Raw genomic sequence first — 22639 nt, 5'->3', positions numbered from 1 at the left:
CAGAGGAAGAACGGTTTGTAAGGAAAATAAATCTAGTCGCTGTGTGCAAAATATATTGTAGGGGTTCAAGCCTGATTTTTGGAAGACCAGTAAGAAGGGAATTGCAATAGTTGATGTAGGAAATGATGAGTGCATTAATTAAGGTTTTTGCAGTGTCTTGTGAGAGATATGTGCTTATCCTGGAAAAGTTCTTTAGATGTATGTAACATGTATGTAACATGATTTAGATATAGAGTCAATGTGGGGAACAAAGGATAGTTGTGAGTCAAGGATTACACCTAGGCAACAAGCTTGTGGGATGGGATTTATGGTCATGTTATCAACAGAAATGGAAATGGCAGCAGGAATCTTCTGTTTATGGGTGGGAAAATTATTAGTTCAGTTTTAGAAAGATTGAGTTTGAGTTGGCGAGAAGTCATCCAAGATGAAATGGCAGAAAGACAGTTAGTAACGCGGGACAACAGAGATGGTGAAAGATCAGGAGAGGATAGATTTGTGTATCATCTGCATAGAGATGATATTAAAATCGAAAGAAGCTTATTAGTTTTCCAAGAGAAGTAGTGTAGATATAGAATAGCAGAGGACCTAAGAGTGAGCATTGTGGTACTCCAACTGATAAAGGAAGTGGAGCAGAGGTGGATCCAGAGAAATTAACACTGAAAGAGCGATTAGATAGGTAGGATGAGAACCAGGATAGGACAGTGCCTTCAAGACCTAATGATTGTAGCGTTTGTATGAGGTGGTCAACAGTGTCAAATGCAGCAGAGAGGTCCAGGAGAATTAGGAGAGAGTAATGGCCTTCAGGTTTTGCTGTGATCAAATGAAGATAGTGTGCTATAAAGCAATTGAGCGGATTGCTTGTCAAGGGAGATACCATTTCAAGTCTGATCTTATCGATTTTGTCCTTGAAATAGGAAGCAAGATCCTGGGCACTGATGGTAGTTGGAGGGTTTGGGGAGGAAGGGTTTAGAAGAGTTTTAAACAAACAAACAAACAGTGAAAGGACAGCATATCATTAGAAATAAGAATGCACTTAATTAATTTGTGAATCAAGTGTGCCCGTATGTATAATACATTTGTTTCACTGACCTTCATGTTACCCAGCCATCTAGTCCTTACTTTAGCTAAAATGGCTGTGAATGGACCACCCCCCCAAAAAAAAAGCAACAACTATCTATCTACTGCACCATTTGTGAAACGAGTAAAGGACATTTGTTGTACTAACCTTCATGTTACCTAGACGTCTAGTTCGGTCTACAACGAGTAGTTTTTTTATGAGGTCTCTGCAATAAAAAATTATAAACAAATTATCTCTCCATTTACACAGTTCATTCAAAGTTTATACAGTGCACCAGATATGTAGTTTTGAAAATGTTGCTTCTTGCTGTACACACAGTAAATGTAACATTTATTTATATGTCGATTGTTTGGATAAAACTGTTTAAAAGAAATGCTCATATTTCTTTATAAATTACACCACCAAGCTGTCTATAAACATTGCCTAGATAGACTCTACTGCAGTGTAAATTTAGGATTACCAGAGTCAAGCAAGTATCCTGTTGCTGTAGGTGGGTATTCTATGCCTCAATGCATTATCATTGGGCTATACTGTATATGAAATGTATTCTATTTAAACAATGAAAACAAAAATATCCACACAGATGAATAGGTCTTAAGAAGTAATTGTGTTGATAGCACATTTTTGTTTTAAATTTAGTCTAAAACACAGACTAACCAATAAAAAAATAAACAGATCAACCATAATATTAAAACCTCCACCTGCCTTTTATGTAGGTCTCCATTGTGCCGCAAAACAGCTCTGACCCATGGAGGCATGGACTCCACAAGACCTCTGAAGGTGCCCTGTGATATCTGGCACAAAGACGTCTGCAATTTACAGGACATAAAGGATCTGCTGCTAAGTGGGGCTTCCAGGGCTCGGATATGTTTTTCCAGCACATCCCACAGATACACAATATAATTGAGATCTGAGGAATTTGAAAGCCAAGTAAACACCTTGAACTTTTTGTCATATTCCTCATTCCGTTCCTGAACAATATTCACAGTATGGCAGGGTGTATTATCCTGCTGAATCAGGCCACCATCATCAGGGTTCATTAAGTGGTGTACTGGTCTGCAGCAATATTTAGGTAGGCGGTACCTGTCAAAGTAACATCTACCTGAATGCCAGGATCCAAGGTTTCCCAGCAGAACATTGCCCAGGACATCACACTCCCTCCGTTGGCTTCTTCCCATAGTGCACCCTGGTGCCACCTCTTCCCCAGGTAAACGACGCACGTGCACCTAGCAGTCCACATGATTTTAAAGAAAATGTGATTCATCGGAACACTTCACCTTTTTCCATTGCTCCATGGTCCAGTTCTGGTGCTCATGTGCCCACTGTAGGCACTTTCAGTGGTGGGCATTCCCCACGTGCATCAAAAAGCCTTGGTTGCCCATAACCTTGTCGACGGTTCACCGGCTGTCCGTCTTTGTACCACTATTGGTAGGTACTAACCCCTACATACTGGGAACACCCCACAAGAACTGTTTTGGAGATGCTCAGATTGTTACGCTTGCTAATTTTTCCGGCTTCCAACACATCAACCTCATGACTTCACTTGACAGTGGCTTTAGTGTTGTGGTTGATATGTTGTATGTGTGTCTATACACCTATGTGCTTATATATTAAACATAAACACAAAATAATTGTTGTACTGCCAACATGGAATAGAACGAAGAGGAAGAACATGAAAATGTAATAGAAGCTTAAATTCAACACCCTTAAAGGAGTATTCACAGAATAATTACATATTATTTTGTGGCTCCCGGTAATGACAGCTGCTCCATGTGGAAGTTTCCTAGGCTTTCCTGACAAGGATTTGAGGTGTGGCAGAGAATGCTTCCTGAATGCTAACAGATGAGTTTTCTTGTGGATGACCATTCATTTTTAAAGTGAAGAGAATGAGTTAAACTAAACATTTTCAAACCTTGTCATAAATAAAGATATTAGGAAATGAAGTTATTGCCTTGTACTAGTTATTTCTTTGACTTTTTCTAAAAAAATAACTTTAGAATTTGTCAACATATTTTATTTTTAACTTATCATTTGTGAGGGGAGATTGAACATAAGAAGCTGTGGGAATAAGTATTTGTACATTTATGAACAGTGCATGGTCACTCTCTCTTGCTTTCCATATCCAGAGATTTAGAGGGGAGGCATGAAAATAAGAGGAAGGAACTACTTTGTGATGAGATGGCATTAACCACTGGGTGGGCAATAAATATTATGCTAATTGCATCCCATTTCATCACAGCCTGACCCACCCTATGTTCAATGAGGTGGCTGTAGCTTAAGGACCCAACTTCTGTCATCTCAGTAAATTCTCGTCCACCTGAAGACAATCCCACATCATTTTGTGACAGTTTATTTGAGTAAATGTACACAGATTAGGGTGTGCTTTGAATAAAGTAATCCCTAGCCTGAGTAAACTTGAACAAACCTAGTTCTTGTGCATTTAAAATACCACTTCTGTTAATGTTATATAACTTTTTTTATTCGTACAGTTAATGTTATTTTAAATAATATTTATCAATATTAGTACCCTCTTAAATCCATCTCATGTGCCTCATATACGCCAGGTTTAGAAACTAGGAATTAGAGTGCACAGTCAATTAAATTCAACTGAAAGAATAATATTTTATAGGAGTAGATGGCCTATCTACTAGTCATGGCCTCCAATTAATTAAAATAAAAAAAGATATTCTATTAGACAGTATAAATATAAAAGCAAAAACAACAGTGGTCAAATAGTGGATTCAACTGGGAAGGTTTCTTGGATTCTTTACTGTACTAACTCACATACACTTAAGGAATGAAATAAATATTCATAAATGACGAGATAGAAGACTCAGATTGCCGTGTGTCACAGAAGTCCCCCTGCATAGATGAATCAGATATCTGTACTCAGCATGTATACACCATGCGGACATTTCTTTGTGATTGTTTATTTAATCATTTTCATAAGTGGCCAAAACAATGATATTTTTGTTCTCTGAAATGGCAATCAGCAAAGAGAAACTTAATGATAACAAAGGTGCTTTGTCTGCTTCCAATGTAAGAAATATATGTTCTACTGACCTACAATGATGAGCAGTTGAACCACATTCATTATACATACTGACCCAGGAACATATGACTTCATTTACTGGCTGGTGCTATAGTGTTTCTGATTAATTCCAAAAAAGTTCTCATGGGACATCACTTAAATCATTAGTTGGAAACAAAATTCAAACCAGATATATTCTGTAAATGTTGTTATTGATTTACAGTCTTTAAGGGCTTGATCTATAGCACTGCTGTGTACTTTTTTCCAAGAACCCAAGAATTTAAAATTACCCATTTACAAGGGGAGAAAAAGCATCAATGTCCTGTTCAAATATGACGTCTATCTAAACACACAAATTAAATATGTATATTAAAAATCAATAGGTGCATCTATACTTGTGAAAGTGATAAAGGTTTAATTTACAACTCAGAGGCAACAGCAACATTTTATTACTGTAGGATTCCACCTTAAGTTTTGAAATAAAAATTGCCATGTTACTCATTTTTTCCTCATGGCACATATAAATTGCAAACCGAGACATATACTTAAGTTTGTTTTTGTCAGGCGCCATCCCCGCTGATTCCCTGTCAGTCGGGGAACGGACGTCTGACCCTCTGTGGCGGCATCGGCTTCCGGGTCCTTGGATTGATGTCGGGCGCATGCGCTCTGCCTTCGTCCCGTTGCTAGGCAATGGGACGCTTCTGCTGCCGATCAGCGCCGCCTCCTGAGCTCTCCTATCAGCGGCTTTCCATTATTTAAACCTGGCTCTGGCGCCATTAGGGTGCCAGAGTAACAGGTTATCAGCCTGTGTTCCTGGTTTGTGCCTTAGTGCTCCTGTGTGCTTTATCCGTTCCTGCTCTTCGTTGTGACCTGGCTTGGCGACTATTCTGTTATCTACGTGACCCATATTGTACTGTGACCTCAGCTTGGCGACTATTCTGCTATCTACGTGACCCATATTGTACTGTGACCTCGGCTTGGCAACTACTCTTTGGATTTCCCTTGGCACCGTATTATCCCGTTTTGGTGTGACCCGGACCGTCTGACTCTTCTACACTACACCGGCAACTGGCTAGTAAGACCGCGACCTGCGTACCCTGTGCAGCGAAGTCCAAACCTCCTTGCGAAGGTCCATGGCGACTACCAGGGGTACGTTAGACTCTGCACCTACCAGTTCAGTAGTGCTAATTCCGGTTAGTGTTCTGCTCCATAAGGCCTCCGGCCTGACAGTTTTGAGTTTTGTAATTTAAGATATGGGGTAAAGCCATTTACATGGTAGCACTGTCAGTCAATGCTACATACATTTGGTTTTTAGTGCATGACACAGAAGATCCACCACCAGACAGTATGTTTTGGAATTGTTAGGACTCTTCACTGCAGGAGGTTAAGATTCTCTGGTTAGACATTAAAGTGCTATAGAAAACTCACAAATGAGTAGAATTGAGATTTCATAGCTACACTCCATAGAAACAATCTGAAAAAAAAATAAAATAAAACTGCAACTCAGAAGAATAGATTTGTGGCTGCTCCTAAATCTGTCTGTTCCATCATAATTTGGTTGGTGAAGTAACCCTTAAGAGAATGTGCACTGGCCGTTTGCATTGAATATAGCATAATTGCTCAATTGTACCTTCCGCATTCAGTTCAATTATTCACTACACAAGTTTCAGTGTGTTATTTAACCATGTTCTCACAAACATATTCCAGTCCATGAAATGGCATTCAAGCTCAGGGCTTCTTATGCAAGCTTTAACAGAGCAACCCAACTGGTAGCGAGAGCCAGGGATTGGAAACCGCACCGAAATACAAGACATAAATTGAGCAAAGCTGAGAAAGAATACTTTACTCAATTCAAGAATCTACAAGATATTGCAGAGATGTAGCAGATAGACTTGTGCTCTGGTGAGATAAAATGGGAACTTTTTTGATCCAAATGCTAAGAGGTATATATGACACAAATTAGCCATAGAACAACATCCCCGCCATTATGGAAGTGGCAATAGCATCATATGTTGTAGATTTTATTCAGCAGGGACAGTGTCCATTGCTACTACCCAACTAATCAGACCAAGCTTGAGAAATGTTGCCCGATTTTGGGGTCCAAAGTTAATATAGAGGCTTCTCCAAAAAGACCAGTGGCTCTAGTAGATACTAGAGGTGATTGAACCACTGACCAAGGGTTGAATTATTATTTAGAGAGAATAAAGACTGTGCGCTCACCTCCTGATGGTTGCAGGAGCTGCAATCAGGACTAGGGATCCCTCCCTAGTAGTAAACTGAGCAATAAAAATACCTTCTGCGCTCACTGACTAGATGTTTCTAAATTATTGAGCTGTATATAATGGGTCTAAAGGGTATAAGTAGGTCAAGACTGATTGTATGTAACAAAATTTATTGTAATTCCCTATACATAGTAAATAACAAGTGAAAATGACACATCCAATGGTACTTAAAATTGGACAATAAAATATTAAAAAATTAAAATCACACTAAAGGATATACATATATTCCTGACATATATATGATGGTGTGAGTGGTACTCTGAATGTTCTTGGTTATTGAAAGAATCTGGCTTAACATCCGCTGCTAGACCAGATGGTAACAAGGGGTTCTAAAGTATCACAATAAGAGCATAAATTCACTGTCATAGATGATCATAAATGAAATATTCATATATGGAACAGTCCCAATGTTGTAAATGTAGAAAATTCTTGCAGTTATAAAGCTGAGGGAAATCACAGTACATGTATCCGACTAATTCCACATGTAGATGATATCGATACTTGCGTTTGCGGAGCAATGATCTGTTAGTTGTCCTGTCCCAAATGTCTCACTGCGTAATTCCAAGGGGGTGGTGATGTTAAAATGTTCAGATAATAGAAAATAGCGAGTGATCAGTCCCACTATTGATAGAAGATAGTTTCAGATAGCAAGCGTGCGGCACGCTTCCGGTTCTGACTTCTGGGTGTGATGTCACATCCGGAAGATTCTATTGGCCAATAGATTGGTGTGAGGAGGAGTCTCAACGCGTTTCGTCTGATAGACTTTTTCAAGGGAAATCTTTCAATATCATCTCCATGTGGAATTAGTCGGATACATGTACTGTGATTTCCCTCAGCTTTATAACTGCAAGAATTTTCTACATTTACAACATTGGGACTGTTCCATATATGAATATTTCATTTATGATCATCTATGACAGTGAATTTATGCTCTTATTGTGATACTTTAGAACCCCTTGTTACCATCTGGTCTAGCAGCGGATGTTAAGCCAGATCCTTTCAATAACCAAGAACATTCAGAGTACCACTCACACCATCATATATATGTCAGGATTATATGTATATCCTTTAGTGTGATTTTAATGTTTTAATATTTTATTGTCCAATTTTAAGTACCATTGGATGTGTCATTTTCACTTGTTATTTACTATGTATAGGGAATTACAATAAATTTTGTTACATACAATCAGTCTTGACCTACTTATACCCTTTAGACCCATTATATACAGCTCAATAATTTAGAAACATCTAGTCAGTGAGCGCAGAAGGTATTTTTATTGCTTGAATTATTATTAAATGATATTTCATTACTGAACGGTTTATGACAATTTTGGTTATTTGTGAGTGTGAATCTGAAATTCATAATTTTTCAACAATTCATATACAATAAGTTGCAAGTACATTATACAATTTATAGCAAAACTATGGATAACAGTTTAGTCATTAACTAAAACTATTATTACCATAAGAAATTATATTGTTTTTTAACAATCTAGGGCTCATTTACCAATACCTGCACTAAAATATAGCCAAATACTTGCATTAAATTTCTAACTTGCATTAGGCTTAAACATGAACAAGAGACTGGTTGATAAGGTGCACTGCACTGTTCCTGAATCTCTTGAATGATAATTTCCAGTTCCTATGTTAGAATTTCAACACTGGTCTTTCAAGCAAAATTACCCATTTAATTATTCATTCAATCAGTATCCTGTATATTGTATTAATAAAGTAAATAAAAACAAAAAACACAACTCTGTAGAGAACTTACTTTACGTATAAATCTAAATGTCTTGGAAAGTCTATCTTGCCCGCCAGAATTTTCTGATATATTCCGAAGGGATTGTCATCAAAAAATGGGGGAAACCTATAAAAAAAAACAAAACGAAAAAACAACAAAACCACACATTTAATTTGAACACAATAATAATAGTTTCATATTAACAATACAATGTAGACTAAACACAACAGTCAACAATATTGTGTATAATTGTTAGGATAGATTAACAATTTAATTCATCTCTAATAGAGACTTATAAAGTTTAAAAAGTGATGACAGCAGTGGTGGAGTCAACACTCCCACACCATAGCCAATGAAACTGAAGAGCCCAATATATACTGAACATTCTAAACATAAAAAAAAAAACAAAAAAAACACCCAGAAAGATCCACGATGTAATTCATGCTAGCTCCAGGAGCCTACAAAGGCTGAACATCAGGAGCCTTTAGCAAGCATTTGAGACACCAAAAAATACAAAAAGAAAATGCAAAATAAAGTTGGAAGGGAAAGCAGATGTCACAGCCACCAGTGAAGAATACAGAAAATTATAGAAAACCCAACAGAAATAAATGAAACCAAAATCAAAAGCAATAAAAAAAAAAAAAAGTAGTAATGAAAGAATACAGAATACATCTTTTATTAAGTCCCAAAGAGATCAATCTGTAATCAATAGTCAACAGGACTCCCTATAAGGTTAAAGATGGACCATGGTCTCCTCAACATCCACCAGCATGCATCAGAGCAATGACAATGTAAAGTGATGAGGGAATCACTTATCATTGGCTATGAAATTTCTGTCTGTAAAAGGAATTATCTTTTTTCTTAACAGCCCGTAAGTACAGACACTTTTATAAATGACATAAAAAGATGTACATCATTTTGAACTGAAGGTCTTCTTATGTCCTCACAGAATGTAGGTGATGAAAGCTTACTGCAGTCAAACAAACATTAAAGATTAGGCAATTTAAAGCAGGTCTATTTAATTGTAATGTATTTATAATAAAACATGTTTACGCTAACTCTATACAGTACTTCATCCCAGCCCCTCATTTGAGCAGTTACACAGTCTCTGGGACCTTAACAAGAAAATATGCATAAACATATATACATATTATATTAAAGGTGAGAAGGCAAACAATACAATGTAAAGAGCTTTCCTGTCCAATAAAACAATGACATTTCCATGTCTAAATTGTTCTCTATTCAAATACAGTTTAATACAATCAACCAAATATTTTAGCATTTTTCACATGATTTCATTTTAACTCTGCCAAGTAACACAGCAGCTCTCACATGTTAGTAAATAAACATATACAGATAAATTAGGTTCTCTGGTGGAATAAAAATTTTAATAAAACATACACACATAACAATCTCTCTCGTCATATAGGGGTTATATTATACTGACTGAATGGAATGTGCACCAAATAATATGATGCCAACCAGGTTGAAGAGAAGCCCTTATCCTCCGTTACTGAAAATTCCCACAGGCTACCATCGCCCTTCTTAAAAACCTGCAAGAGGAGAAAGGACCCCATTGCAGAATGGCTGCACCCAACTGATGGGATGCTACAACAATCAAATTGCCCCCCCCCCCCCCCCCCAATGATTGAAAAAATTACCAAGTTGGAAAATACTAATCTGTGGTGGTCTCTCTGGTTTGATAAAAATGAGGACTATAATGTGTGAAATCCATTGCCACCTATCCGATACCCAACGCAACCAAAAGAAAAATGTCCTTGTCTGGATATCCCCTTTAATATGTAAACAACCTTTTCTGTCCACCATCTGAAGGAAATCCATAGCTATTTTATGTTAATTGAGCAAAAGACTATTTGGCAAAGTTGCAGCTGTGCACACATTTAGGCTGATCGAGAGATGGACTTAAAATAACTGCTCTAAAACAGGTGGCAACCACTAACTTTTTCAGCAGTATTGCCAGTGTGCATAGAGGTGAAGAAAGGAACTTCAATGTGTGGCTAAAGAAGTGGTGATATGAGGAGAGGTTTGGAGTAATAGACGACAGTCATGTCATCTGGCAAGATAGGGGTCTATACAAAAGTGACGGCCTGCACCCATCTTCAAGGGGAACCAGAATACTAAGCGAGCAGTTTTAAAGCTTCATCGAGAACTATTTAAACTAGCAGGGGGGTGGGGGGAGGGGCAGTGAACTAAACAGGAATAAAACAATCTGCTCCCCCAACCAAGAGGTATGGTTTCTGCAGGTTAATAGTACAGAAAACATATCCACAGCAACAGAAGACAATGCAGATCAAAATAAAATAAACCTAGAGAGAGAGAGATAAACATAGAAGATAGGAACAGAAGATGCACACACAAAATTCTTAGAGCTATGTGTGCTAATGCTAGAAGCTTAAAAAATAACATTCCAGAACTAATTGCTTTAATGACAAGGGATGATTTGAATATTGTGGTTATTACAGAGTCATGGTGCAATGAAAATCATGACTGGGACATAGCTATACCGGGATATACTTTATTTAGGAAGGACAGTGGGAAGACTCGGAGGAGGGGTAGCAATATATGTGAAAAAAACCCATAAAAGGACTACTTTAATACAAACGGGGGACAAGGCTATTCTTCGCACTGGGGTGATCTATAGACCACCAGGTCAGGAAGGAGAACTGGACAGGAACTTACTGAAGGACATAAACAAAATGGCATTAAAAGGAGAGGTAATAATCATGGGAGACTGGGAGACTTTAATCTACCTGATGTGAACTGGGAGGGGTCTTTTGCAAGTTCCACTAGAAGTAGGGACATTCTGAATTCCTTGGAAGGAGCAACCCTCAAGCAAGTGATGAGGGAGGCCACTCGCACAGACGCAATATTAGACTTAATTCTTACAAATGGTGATATAATATCTGATGTAAATCTGGATGAGAACCTAGGATCCAGTGACCATCAAGCAGTATGGTTTAGTATAAAGACAGAGACCGACTCGCACCACACAAAAACAAAGGTGTTCGATTTTAGGAAGGCTGAATTTGTAGAGATGGGAAAATGTGTAAGTGACTCTTTGGCAGAGTGGAAGAACTTGAAAAGGATTGCAGAAGATGTGGGAAAAATTAAAAGTTTAATACTTAAAGCAACAGAACTTTGTATCAAAAGGGTTAAGAACAGTACAAGGAAAAGGAAGCCAGTGTGGTTTGCAAAAGATGTAGCAGGTATTGTGAAAGAAAAAAAAAGATGGCCTTTAGGAGATCTAAGCAGACTCAGAATAATGAAGAAAAAAAAGTGTATCTTGCTAGACAGAAGGAGGCTAAGAAGGCAATCAGATGTGCAAAGGCACAAGCTAAGAGAATATGGACCAGTCAATATGTAAAGAGGGCAAAACTTTTTTCGGTATATAAGTGACAGAAGAAAAGCAAAAGGAGTAATAATAAGACTAAAGACAGAGTGAGAGTCTTGTTGAGGAAGATAAGGCAATAGCAGATCATCTTAATTATTTTTGCTCAGTGTTCACTACAAAAAGAGCAGGAAAGGGGCCCAAGGTTAAATTGTAAGTATACTCAAACATGAAGTAGATACAAGTACATTTACAGAGGAGAAGGTCCGAACAGAGCTCTCAAAACTGAAAATGGATAAATCAATGGGGCCATATGGGATACATCCAAGGATACTAAAAGAGCTTAAAGGGGTGTTCGTAACACCATTAGCAGAATTATTCAATCAGTCACTAGCTACAGGAGTAATTTCAGAGGACTGGAAAAAAGAGTGAATGTAGTCCCACTGCACAAAAGTGGAAGCAAGAAAGAGGCGAGCAACTACAGACCAGTGAGCCTTACATCAGTAGTGGAAAAATTGATGAATACACTCTTAAACTAAAGAGTTGTAGAATATCTCAAATCCAGTAATTTACAGGATCCCAAACAGCATGGAGTTGCTGGGAGGAGATCATGTCAAACAAATCTTATTGACTTTTTTGACTGGGTGACTAAAGTAATAGATCAAGGAAGAGCTGTAGATAGAGCGTATCTAGATTTTAGTAAGGCTTTTGACACTGTCCTACATCGCAGACTGTTAAATAAACTTGAAAGCTTGGTATTGGAGTCTAAGATGGTGAAATGGATAAGATCCTGGTTACAGGATAGAAAATAGAGTTATAGTAAATGGAGTGCATTCACAGGAGGGAAATGTTACCAGTGGAGTACCCCAAGCATCTGTATTTTGATCAGTGCTTTTTAATATCTTTATTGGAGACACTGCAAATGGTATTGAAGGAAAAGTATGTATTTTTTGCAGATGACAAGATATGTAACAGGGTAGACACACCATGAGAGGTAAAACAAATGATTGATGATCTAGGTAGACTAGAGGAATGGTCAAGAGAGTGGCAACTACAGTTTAATGACAAAAAATGCAAAATCATGCACTTGGGTCTCAAAAACCCAAAGGCTATAAATATAGTATTAATGGCACTATAATAGAAACTACTAAGGAGGAAAGGGATCTAGGATTCGATATTTCAGGTGACTTAAAGGCAGGTAAGCAATGCAACAAAGCAATGAGGAAGGCAAGTCAGATGCATGGTTGCATAGGGAGAGGAATCAGTAGCAGAAAGAAATAAGTAATAATGCCACTGTATAGGTCATTGGTACGGCCTCATATAGAATATGGTTTTCAATTCTGGAGGCCATATCTCCAGAAGGCTATAAATACATTAGAAACTGTACAAAGAAGGGCAACTAAAATGGTGCATGGCCTACAGCACAAAAAACTTACCCGGAAAGAGTAAAAGAACTTAATATGTATAGTTTGGAACAGAGAAAGGAAAGGGGGGACATTATAGAAACTTTCAAATATATCGAGGGTTTGACCTAGGTACATGAGGGAAACATTCTTCAAAGGAAGAGAAGTACTAAAACATAAGGACATGCACTGAAACTGGAGGGAAGTAGGTTTAGAGGAAATTTGACAAAAAACTACTTCACAGAAACGGTAGTGGATAAGTGGAATAGGCTCCCATCAGAGGTGGTGGAGGCTAATACAGTAGAGCACGTTAAACATGCTTGGGATAGACATAAGAATATCCTTATAAAGAATAAGGGATCAAATAGGGTTTAAGGTTAATAGGTTAATAAAACAAGGGGCAGACTAGATGGGCCAAGCGGTTCTTATCGGCCTTCAAATTCTATGTTTCTATGTAAAAGATGCCCTTTTAGGTATAGCCAACTGCGTGTTTGCACAACTGCATTTGAGCTTGTGTATTTTGAGTAGGATGCCTCTTATGATACACATGCACGCTGTGTTTAGAGTTGTGAGGCCCATACTAAAAATGGAGATGCAGCGGACAGGTCATGGCTAAACTACATCTCTACAACCTTACTGTGCTACACTTGCATATGAACACGCCTGATCTGCCTCTTGCAACCCTCAAGTATCTCCTGTAGGCAGTGACCGACAAGAGCGATGTTAAAGCCAGTCTTCATACTAGACTATACTGTGTCCTGGGCTGGCTTCTCTACATTGATTCTACTCGCAAGAAGCAGAGATGATGCTGCGTCTTTGGCACGTATAACAAATATAATTTATCTTCAATGCATATAATATTGTTGTTACCTTGTTTTTCCTTTTTATGTTGCAGTAATTTATCTTGTGGTCTATATTAAGCACTTTATGAAGCAAGATAAATTAGTGCAACTAGTTGATAACAAAACTAGTTGTCACTCCGTAGGGTTTTTTGAGCAGACTCTCTCCCAACAGTGAATTTATCCAGAACGTCTCCTTCCACTGTTAAACAACATGGATTTTGTTCCATCTTTAACTTAGGTTAAGACATTGCACTCCAAGTTACTCTGAGTTGGGTAGGGGGCAATCCTTTTGATGCATATTGACTTATTTCATAAAACATGCTGTGTAACGTACTCATGTAAGCACATATACAATAAATCATTTTTAAAACATAATGCACAAAATCCCCTTCTCTCTATTTATTATCTTGGAAGGTGACTAACAAATGCTACCTGAAAGAAACAAGCTACACTCGCTGGCATTTGCAGCAAGTAATTCCAAAAGGTCCTTCATTCCTTCCTGGGAAATAAACAAGGAGAGGAATATCTCTGAAGTGCAGATTTTGCGGCAGTCTAAAGATCAGTTATATGTGCAGATCAAGTTTTCTGATCATAAGTACATAGACAAAGGGGGAAAGGGATGCAATGAATGGGACAGCTTGATATACATAATTGAATGCGTTTATATATTCACTTGTTTCTTCAAATCTAGATACAGTGCTGAAAAAGGACTGAATATTTTAATTTCAAAGAAAATTATATTGCTATACTATTCACAGGTGTCATATATAATTTCTTTTGTGACCAACTTGATATGTTTGAACAGGGAAGACGATCATTTGATATTCCCTTATATATAGGATTGTTTTTTGTTGCAAAAGGAGGATCCATTTTCATTCGCAAGACCATTACATTACTACACTATTCAAATGTGTTTTATACACTTTTTTTTCAATATTCATTATATTTGACATACACAGAACATTGTTTGAAAGAAGAAGTGCTAATTAGGTGTTCTTCTTTGTATGTAAAGCAGTTACATATGGAGGAAGCCTGGAATACAGTATAGAATGAAATTTGACTCTGAAGTCTATTTGAGCAAGAGTGTGTTATTTTACAAGAAGAAAAAAATGTAACAGGTAATAACCACTACATCTACCAGAAAATAATGTAGCACAAACACAATTATTTAAACCCCATTATATATGTGCTTGTTATTTTCCAAAAGTAGTGCAAGTTACCTGTTCCCTTTTCCTTCTACTTGTGGTTTGGAGGTGGTGTCTTTGCATATTAAAGTACACAGAAAATACAATCCTACGATGCATAAAAGGGGGACAAATGCACACAACTCAAACATAGTATTATCACTGTACAAGTTAGACTGGGTTAAGTACTAAATTCAGACACTGAAATCCCCACAGTTTCAGTTAATCGATGGGCTGAAAATACAGACAGTGTGATTGTCGACAGTAGTACGGTCAACAGTCAAAATGCTGGCATTAAATACTTTTTTAAAAAAAAGCATGTATCCTCCCCCACCCTCAACAAATTAACCCTAATGCTGCCAGTCTAGTGCTGGTAATAGCAACACTGAGAGGACAAAAATCATGGGGTCCCCTGAATTCCCTACAGCCAGCACTTCTAGGCTGTGACAGGGCTGGTGACACTATAAAAGAGGAACTCACAGTGGGAGGTCCCTCTGCCACAATGACAATCAGCCCCAGGGCTGGTCAGCATTGATGCTGTGGATTCCCCTGCTATAGTGCCACCAGCCCCGGCTGGCAAGGCTTAATGCTGGTTGTAGTGAATTCAGGGGACCTCATGCTTTTGTCCCCCCCTATTTTGCTACTACCAGCACTAGGGTTAATTTGTTTAGGAAAGGGGAACATCACACTTATTTTTTTAATTTTATTTTTTTATATCTAACATGTAGTGTGCTGGCGTCCCTGCTCACTTAATGTTTGCATCGCGACTGTCGACAGTACTACTATTGACAATCACAATATCGGTATTTTTAGCCTCGGTTAACAGACAATGACAACATTTACCCTGTCGGCATTTTCATGTTGGCAGGATAACTTTCGGGATTTTCAGTGTCTAAAATATGACTACCACCAGATAGGCCACATCTTCAATATGAGCTATAGTTTTAGGAACCACACTGAGAATTTAGGAGAACTAAAAAGAATCAGAGGCAGGCACCCTCATTAATATAGGGAACTGAATGATTAAATTTTAAGGAAAGGCTATAAAGACGAGCGGGTACATTTACTAAACTGTTGGTTTGAAAAAGTGAAGATGTTGCCTATAGCAACCAATCAGATTCTGGCTGTCATTTTGTAGAATATGCTAAATAAATGATACATAGAATCTGATTGGTTGCTATAGGCAACATCTTCACTTTTTCAAACCACCAGTTTAGTAAATATACCCCTAGGTGTGCTTACTTCAGAAAAATGGGTATCTTACAGGTGACCTAATCATTATGTATAAATATAGAAAAGGTCAATACAAAGATTTGCCCAATTCATATCCAAGACCATCACCAGGTCACCATCAGCATAGGAGGGAATTCTCTACTTTAAAGAGTGTTTACGCTGCGGAATTTCATAGCAAGTTGGTGATGGCAAATTCAAAACATAAATAAAATGGATTATATGCCTTTCTCACAGTAAATTGTTACATGAAGCTTTGATTAGTATTGGGGTGATTGATCCAAGAATTTTATTGCCATTTTTGAGATCAAGATGGGTTTATTGCCTGCGAGATCAAATTAGCAACCTCACACGTGAGGTTTTGTTTTCTTCTGCCACAAATAGAATTTACAGCAAATAAAGGTTGAACTTGATGGACTTTGTGTTTTTTTTCAAACATGCTAACTATATGCAACAGAGCCAGATTATGCTTCACTAGTTAGACTGGCTATTATGGTTGCTGTACTAGCTGGATCCTCCATCAAGTGAAATGAGAAAGGAAGAAGTAAAAATATATTTGCATTAACTTTCTGCCAGTGTTTAGTATAATTAAAAACCAGTTTAAAAAGCACTAAAATGTACAAATAATTGTAATTCTTCTGATTATACACTGCTGCTTGCATATACTTAACAAGGAAATAAAATTAGTTTTGTGCCTTTTCAGCAAAATTAATTAATTGTAGATTACTCTTTGGGTAATTTTATACACGGAAAGATATATAAAAGATGCATAGTTTTTTTTTACACAATGTTGTACTGACTGGCAAGTTAACAAATGATGTCAAGTGCTGCAGAAATAGTGTACAAACTCTGCCATCTAGTGTTATGAACAAGAACGCCATCAAAATACAATATCAATTACCTCAGAAAATCAATATTCTCCATAGTCTGCCAACACCACTTCAATTTATGCAAAGACAGAATATTATAAAAAGGGAACGTTACAGACAGTCTGGGCACTACTATACAATGTTAAACATAATAAAGGGCTAATTAAAATAGTGTAGCACAGCGGTTCCCAAAGCGTGCGCCAAGGCTCCCGCTGTCACAGGGTGCCTCGACCAGCCAGAGACAAAAAAAAAAAACAAACAAAAAAATTACCAATCAGTGCAGCGCCCCCAACATTCAGTGACAAGCTGCGGGAGAGAGGAGGATGCTGGGTCCCGGGCGCCGTGCGGATTGGTAAGTTTTGGGTTTTCTTTTCCCTCTGGCTGGTCGCGGCTGCGTGACTGGAGGCAGAGGGGGCAGTGTGACTGGAGGCAGAATGTGTGGAGATGAAGGAGGGCACAGTGTGAGTTAGCTGTCAATTATTCTTTGACAGAAATATAATTGAAAAAAAATATATAAAAATATTATTTTTCCTTGGGTTTATGTGTATTATTTTTGCATACAACTAAATAAGTATTTCTGTCCTGACCTAAATACCTATTACATTTTTTTTGGACCCAACTACTTCTAAAACAGGACTGCTCTGTAATTATTTTGGAGGGGTGCCTTAAAAAAATTATGGAGACTCTAAGGGTGTCGTGAACTGCAAAAGTTTGGGAACCACTGGTGTAGCATATGGTTGGGTGATAATATTATTGTGGTGGAATTTTTGTTAAGAAATGTATCACAATAAAAACATTTGACAAGACAAATGTCATTGAAACCACTCAATGACAAAAAGTGCCAATCTCTACACTGATCACACCTGCCCCTGTGATATCACACACTTGATACAAACTGATCACTACACACAGGTCACACATATCATACAGACCTGTTCACTAAACACAGTGGTTGCATCCTGATATCATGCAATGCATCTACACAGGTCACATACTGATCACTATAGACAGGTCACATTGCTATCACACCTATACTACTGATTCTTATGTCCAGGTATTGGTGATCTGGGCGACTGTTTCTCTACCAGGAAAGTAGAGTAGAGTAAACCTACTTCTGTGTTGGTTATTTTCCTGGAGACCAAAAATTCATCTAAGAAACACTCTCCTCTAAACAAAAAGGATCCTAGATCGAAGACAAAACTATGCCCAACTAAAATCTAATGAAACAGATGGACATTTTCAATGATGTGTTTACCTGTGAGATTCTAAAACCTCACAAAAGCAGACACAGAGCATAAGTTTTAATTTGACTTTTTTTGGGGGGGCCGGGTAGAGACAGTGACACCATACCTCCTAACTGTTCGGTTTTAGGTGAGATAATCCCAAAGTGAGGGGACTGTTCCACGGTCCTGGAGATCCAGACTTTTGTCCCAATTCCAGGGCAATTGGGATATAAGTCCTGCTGATCGGTACATCTCCAATGCCGCGCATACCAGCAGAGAGCGCACACAGTATATTTTTATAAGACTGAAAGAGCTCTAGAAACTTAAGCTGTGGCGCCCATATGCGGTCGCAATTGAGGACAGCAGAAAGTTGGGAGGTATGGTGACGCATAAGAAAACGTTAGACATACTGGGCCTAATTCAAGGAGCGAAAGTCGAATTATGGTATACTTTAAATTTTTTCACTATGTGCATGCCTAAGTGGGTGTGTCAAGGTCGAGCGCACGCATAAGCGTCTGATTCAAGCTTCGGGCATCTCTGAGGTACATGTTTTACTGTCGTATGACCTGCACAACTACAGGACAGGTGCAAGTGCCAAGTGATAACATGTGTGTATGAATGAAATCCTTTTTTATTCTGTGCATTCTGTTGGGACTTTCTATTGCACATATGTATTGTACATATCCTGCAGTGTATTGTGTCTGTCTCGATACGGCTAGTGCTGTACGTGCGTACCTACACCTGTATTGAAAAAAAAAGAGGCGTTTCTTTAGATCGGCTTGTAGTACAATACAGACGTGCATATGCCCAAATTACGGGTGCTTTTTTTAAAAAAAATTAAATTTAAAAAAAAAAAAAAAAATGCACATTACGTTTCTTTAGAGTGCCTTTACGAATCAGGCCCACTGGCTTTCTATTATTATTAAAGTGTTGGGAGGTTATAATTTCACACTTTCCTCACAACTTAGAACTGCACATTATAAATTGAAAAATACTACTCACCCAGATAACATTTCAAATATTAGAATGCCTAGAGCCCACCAGTCCACCGCTCTTCCATGACCTTTGCTCTGAATGACTTCAGGTGCCAGATACTCTGGTGTACCACACAGTGTCCATGTCCTAAAGTGTGAGACATTATACAAATTCAGTCTTATTATAAATCAACATACATTCAGGAAGAAGAATTATCAGTTATTGTACATTAAATAAAGAAGGCGCCCTTGTATAAAGCCAGCTATTCTTCTAAAAAGGAGTCATAGGCAGGGACAGCATACATTTAACTAATTCTAAGTATGTTGATTCAAAGGAAATGCTAGTGTAACAGTTACCAATTAGAATCACAGTAGTGAGGGGAATACATTCCTGATCACAAAAATGGCAATTGGATAAAATACATGGATCAGTTATCACATAATGCCCTCTACTATATATTATAGCTATAGATACAGGTTCTTGCAAGGAAGGAATTTAATCAATTTGCAATTCTGCTTGTGAATTTGCTTCCACAACATCATGTGGCAGATGGTCCACAGTTTAACCACCTTCACAGCAAATAATCCTTTCCTATGCTGATGGTGAAATAATCTTTTTTCCATTCATGATTGATGTAACCATGTCCTCTGTATGGTCTATGGTACAAAAATGTCCATTAGAATATGTTCATCTCCAAAAAGGCAGGTGTTGTGGGGTGTTCCTGGTATGCATTGGTTAGTACCTACCAAAAGTGGAAGGACAACCGGTGAAGTGGCGACAGGATCATGGGAAGCCGAAGCTCACTGATGCAAGTGGGAAGACTAGCCTGTAGTCCAACCCCACCGAAGAGCTACTGTAGCACAAATTGCTGAAAACGTTAAAGATGGCTATGATAGAAAGGTGTCAGAACACACAGTGCATTGCAGCTTTCTGCGTAGCCGCAAACTGGTCAGACTGCCTAATTATGGACCCTTGTCCACCGCCAAAAGCGCACATAAGCACCAGAACTAGACCGCTGAGTAATGTAAAAGAAAATGGGAGTCATCAGACCAGGCCACCTTCTTCCATCATGTAGACAGTCAGTTGCTTGTTTTGTGTGTATTTATGTTTTTTTACTTTTTTGTTTTTAAATTTCATTTTTGATCTAAGCGCAAATAATAGCCATATTTGTCCCATGCATTTTATTTTTTATTAAATATTTTGTGTATGAAGCTACACAACATCTGCTGGAAGAGTAGCCATGGATTAAAAAAACAAAAAGTTCTTCATGTTGCATTTTAATTTTCCTCCAATTTCTGTGTTTTAGAAATCCTTCTGTTAAAATACTGCCCTTTCTGAAATATACTAATATGATTTATTTTAACATTTCTATCACAATCACATCTGTCCTTTATCTCCTTTAAGCTGTAGCCTCTGTTATTTGTCTTATATTTTCTATTCTTCTATCCTTTCACACTGCTTACCTTGAAATCACCTGAAACTTTAACCCCAGAGTCTCTTTCCTGTTAGCAGTACATCGCATTCATTCTGTAATCTTTCAGATTTGGTTGTTTGTCCCAAAGGCATTACTTCTCATTTTGTTGAATCAATTTAATATTCTACTAATCCATTTTCTGTACACGTTAGGTTTGCCCCTTTTGTGGTATAAACTCTGTTACAGATCTCTGTATCCTCTGCAAACAAGTAATATCCATACTTGCCAACCTTTGTAAAGTTCTTTCCGGGAGATTCCAGGCAGGGGGGCGTGGTTGGAGGACACGATTTGCGGTGAATCGCGTCATTTTGACAACACGAGGCCGTTTGCGGGATATCTGCCTGCTCTCCCGGGAGTTCTACCCGAATTTCGGGAGTCTCCCGGACATTCCGGGAGAGTTGACAAGTATGGTAATATCTCTAGTGAATAAATTAGACAAAAAAAAATCCAGGACTGTACCTTCCCTTGTTGATCACAAGTAGCATCACTAATAAATAAATTAAACAAACCAGGACTGAAGCCAGGTTACTGGCTCTTTGGGTGAGCAAACACCATTGTGTACCAAATCGAATGTCTTGCTAAAATCTAAATAAGCTACAGTATACCCTTATCACTTTAGTTGCAGAGTAAAAATAAATAAATAAAATAATCCACTAGATTTGTTTGACATGATGGCTCAGCAGGAAATCCACGCTGCTGTGGATTTTATAATCTCTAAATAAATAGCCAATTATTGTTTTAAGGCAATTCTATTAGTATTACTGTAGCTGATGTGACTCACAGGGCTATATAGCTATCATATTGTTCCCTACTGGATTTTTGTGTAGTAGAACTACATTTGTCATTTCCAATTATTCTTCTTGCGCTTCAAGCACTTGGATATGTATACCTTCTGGACCCAAAGACTTCTATACTTTGAATTTTGAGATTTCAAATAACTGCTTATTTAGGAAATATGTTAGTCTCTACAGTACAGTACCATAAATCTTTTCCTTCTAGTGCTAGTATAAGTGACTTTATGTTTGCACTGTATTTACTGTTGAAAATTAATTTAGGCAGTCCAATTCCTGTGTCTTCTTCAGCATATCCAACCCCGGCACCCACTGTTCACTTTGGTAATATGAAAATAAGAGTTGTTGATTTAGTATATTTTTAAAGATACACAAATAAATCAAAAGGTAACTTTTGGGCCATTCTCATCTTAAATAGGTTAAAGAAAACAAATCTATATTTTTTATTTCATATATAAAAATATAAATATGCAACACACAAGTATCACTTAAGAAAAGCGAAAATGCAGAAAAAAAAAGGATGCTTATACATAAATGAGCATACAACATGCATGTGATCATCGGGGTGCAAAATGTAGCTCATTCTGATGGGAGGAGCTGTGAGGACTATGGCATTCCTTTCTGAATACAGCCCAGCCCCTATAGTGCAAATCATATCAAACCTAAAACAGAAAGAAAAGATCTTGTGTTGCAGATGGATATATTTAAATGAGCTGGATGCTGTGGAATTAGTGATGCGTTTCGGTTTAGAAGTTGGCAACAAAGCCTTTTTAGCCACAAAAAAAAAAATAACTTGATTTTACATGTTACAGATATCAGCCATCCCAGGCACATTTATAACACCAGTGTCATGAAAACATTAAAATTAAGAAATGTCACAGTCCTATAGGTGATTAAATGGAGAGTTGCAATTAATTAAGGGGCTGGTTCAAATATGAAGGTAGGCAAAACATTAAATACCTCTTTACTTTTGCTGGCATGTTTTGTACTGCAACGGTTCACAATACCGCAGGACGACAGACTGCGTCTACATGGGGGCACTTCTAACAAGGTGAAAGGGAACATGTACTTGTAGATGCACACCAAATAGGCTCTTTGTGCAAACTTGCTGTGCAGACTGTCTACATTTGGTGTAGAACATGGTATAGCTGGTGCACCTAGCATTCC

General features: G+C 37.9%; 1 protein-coding gene across 1 annotated transcript in view; it reads right to left on the bottom strand.

The window, feature by feature from the left end:
• PRKX (protein kinase cAMP-dependent X-linked catalytic subunit) overlaps positions 1-22639 on the bottom strand; it is a 99757-nt gene that overhangs the window by 1891 nt on the left and 75227 nt on the right. The window contains exons 4-6 of the mRNA XM_075196477.1: positions 19235-19354; positions 8163-8258; positions 1226-1283 (exon numbers count right to left, since the gene is read on the bottom strand). Coding sequence (XP_075052578.1) covers positions 1226-1283; positions 8163-8258; positions 19235-19354 — 274 coding nt within the window. The remainder of the gene's footprint in view (positions 1-1225; positions 1284-8162; positions 8259-19234; positions 19355-22639) is intronic.

This window comes from Mixophyes fleayi, chromosome 2, assembly GCF_038048845.1.
Source record: "Mixophyes fleayi isolate aMixFle1 chromosome 2, aMixFle1.hap1, whole genome shotgun sequence".
NCBI classification, from domain to species: Eukaryota; Metazoa; Chordata; class Amphibia; order Anura; family Limnodynastidae; genus Mixophyes; species Mixophyes fleayi.
This window is presented reverse-complemented; position numbering and strand designations above follow the sequence as displayed.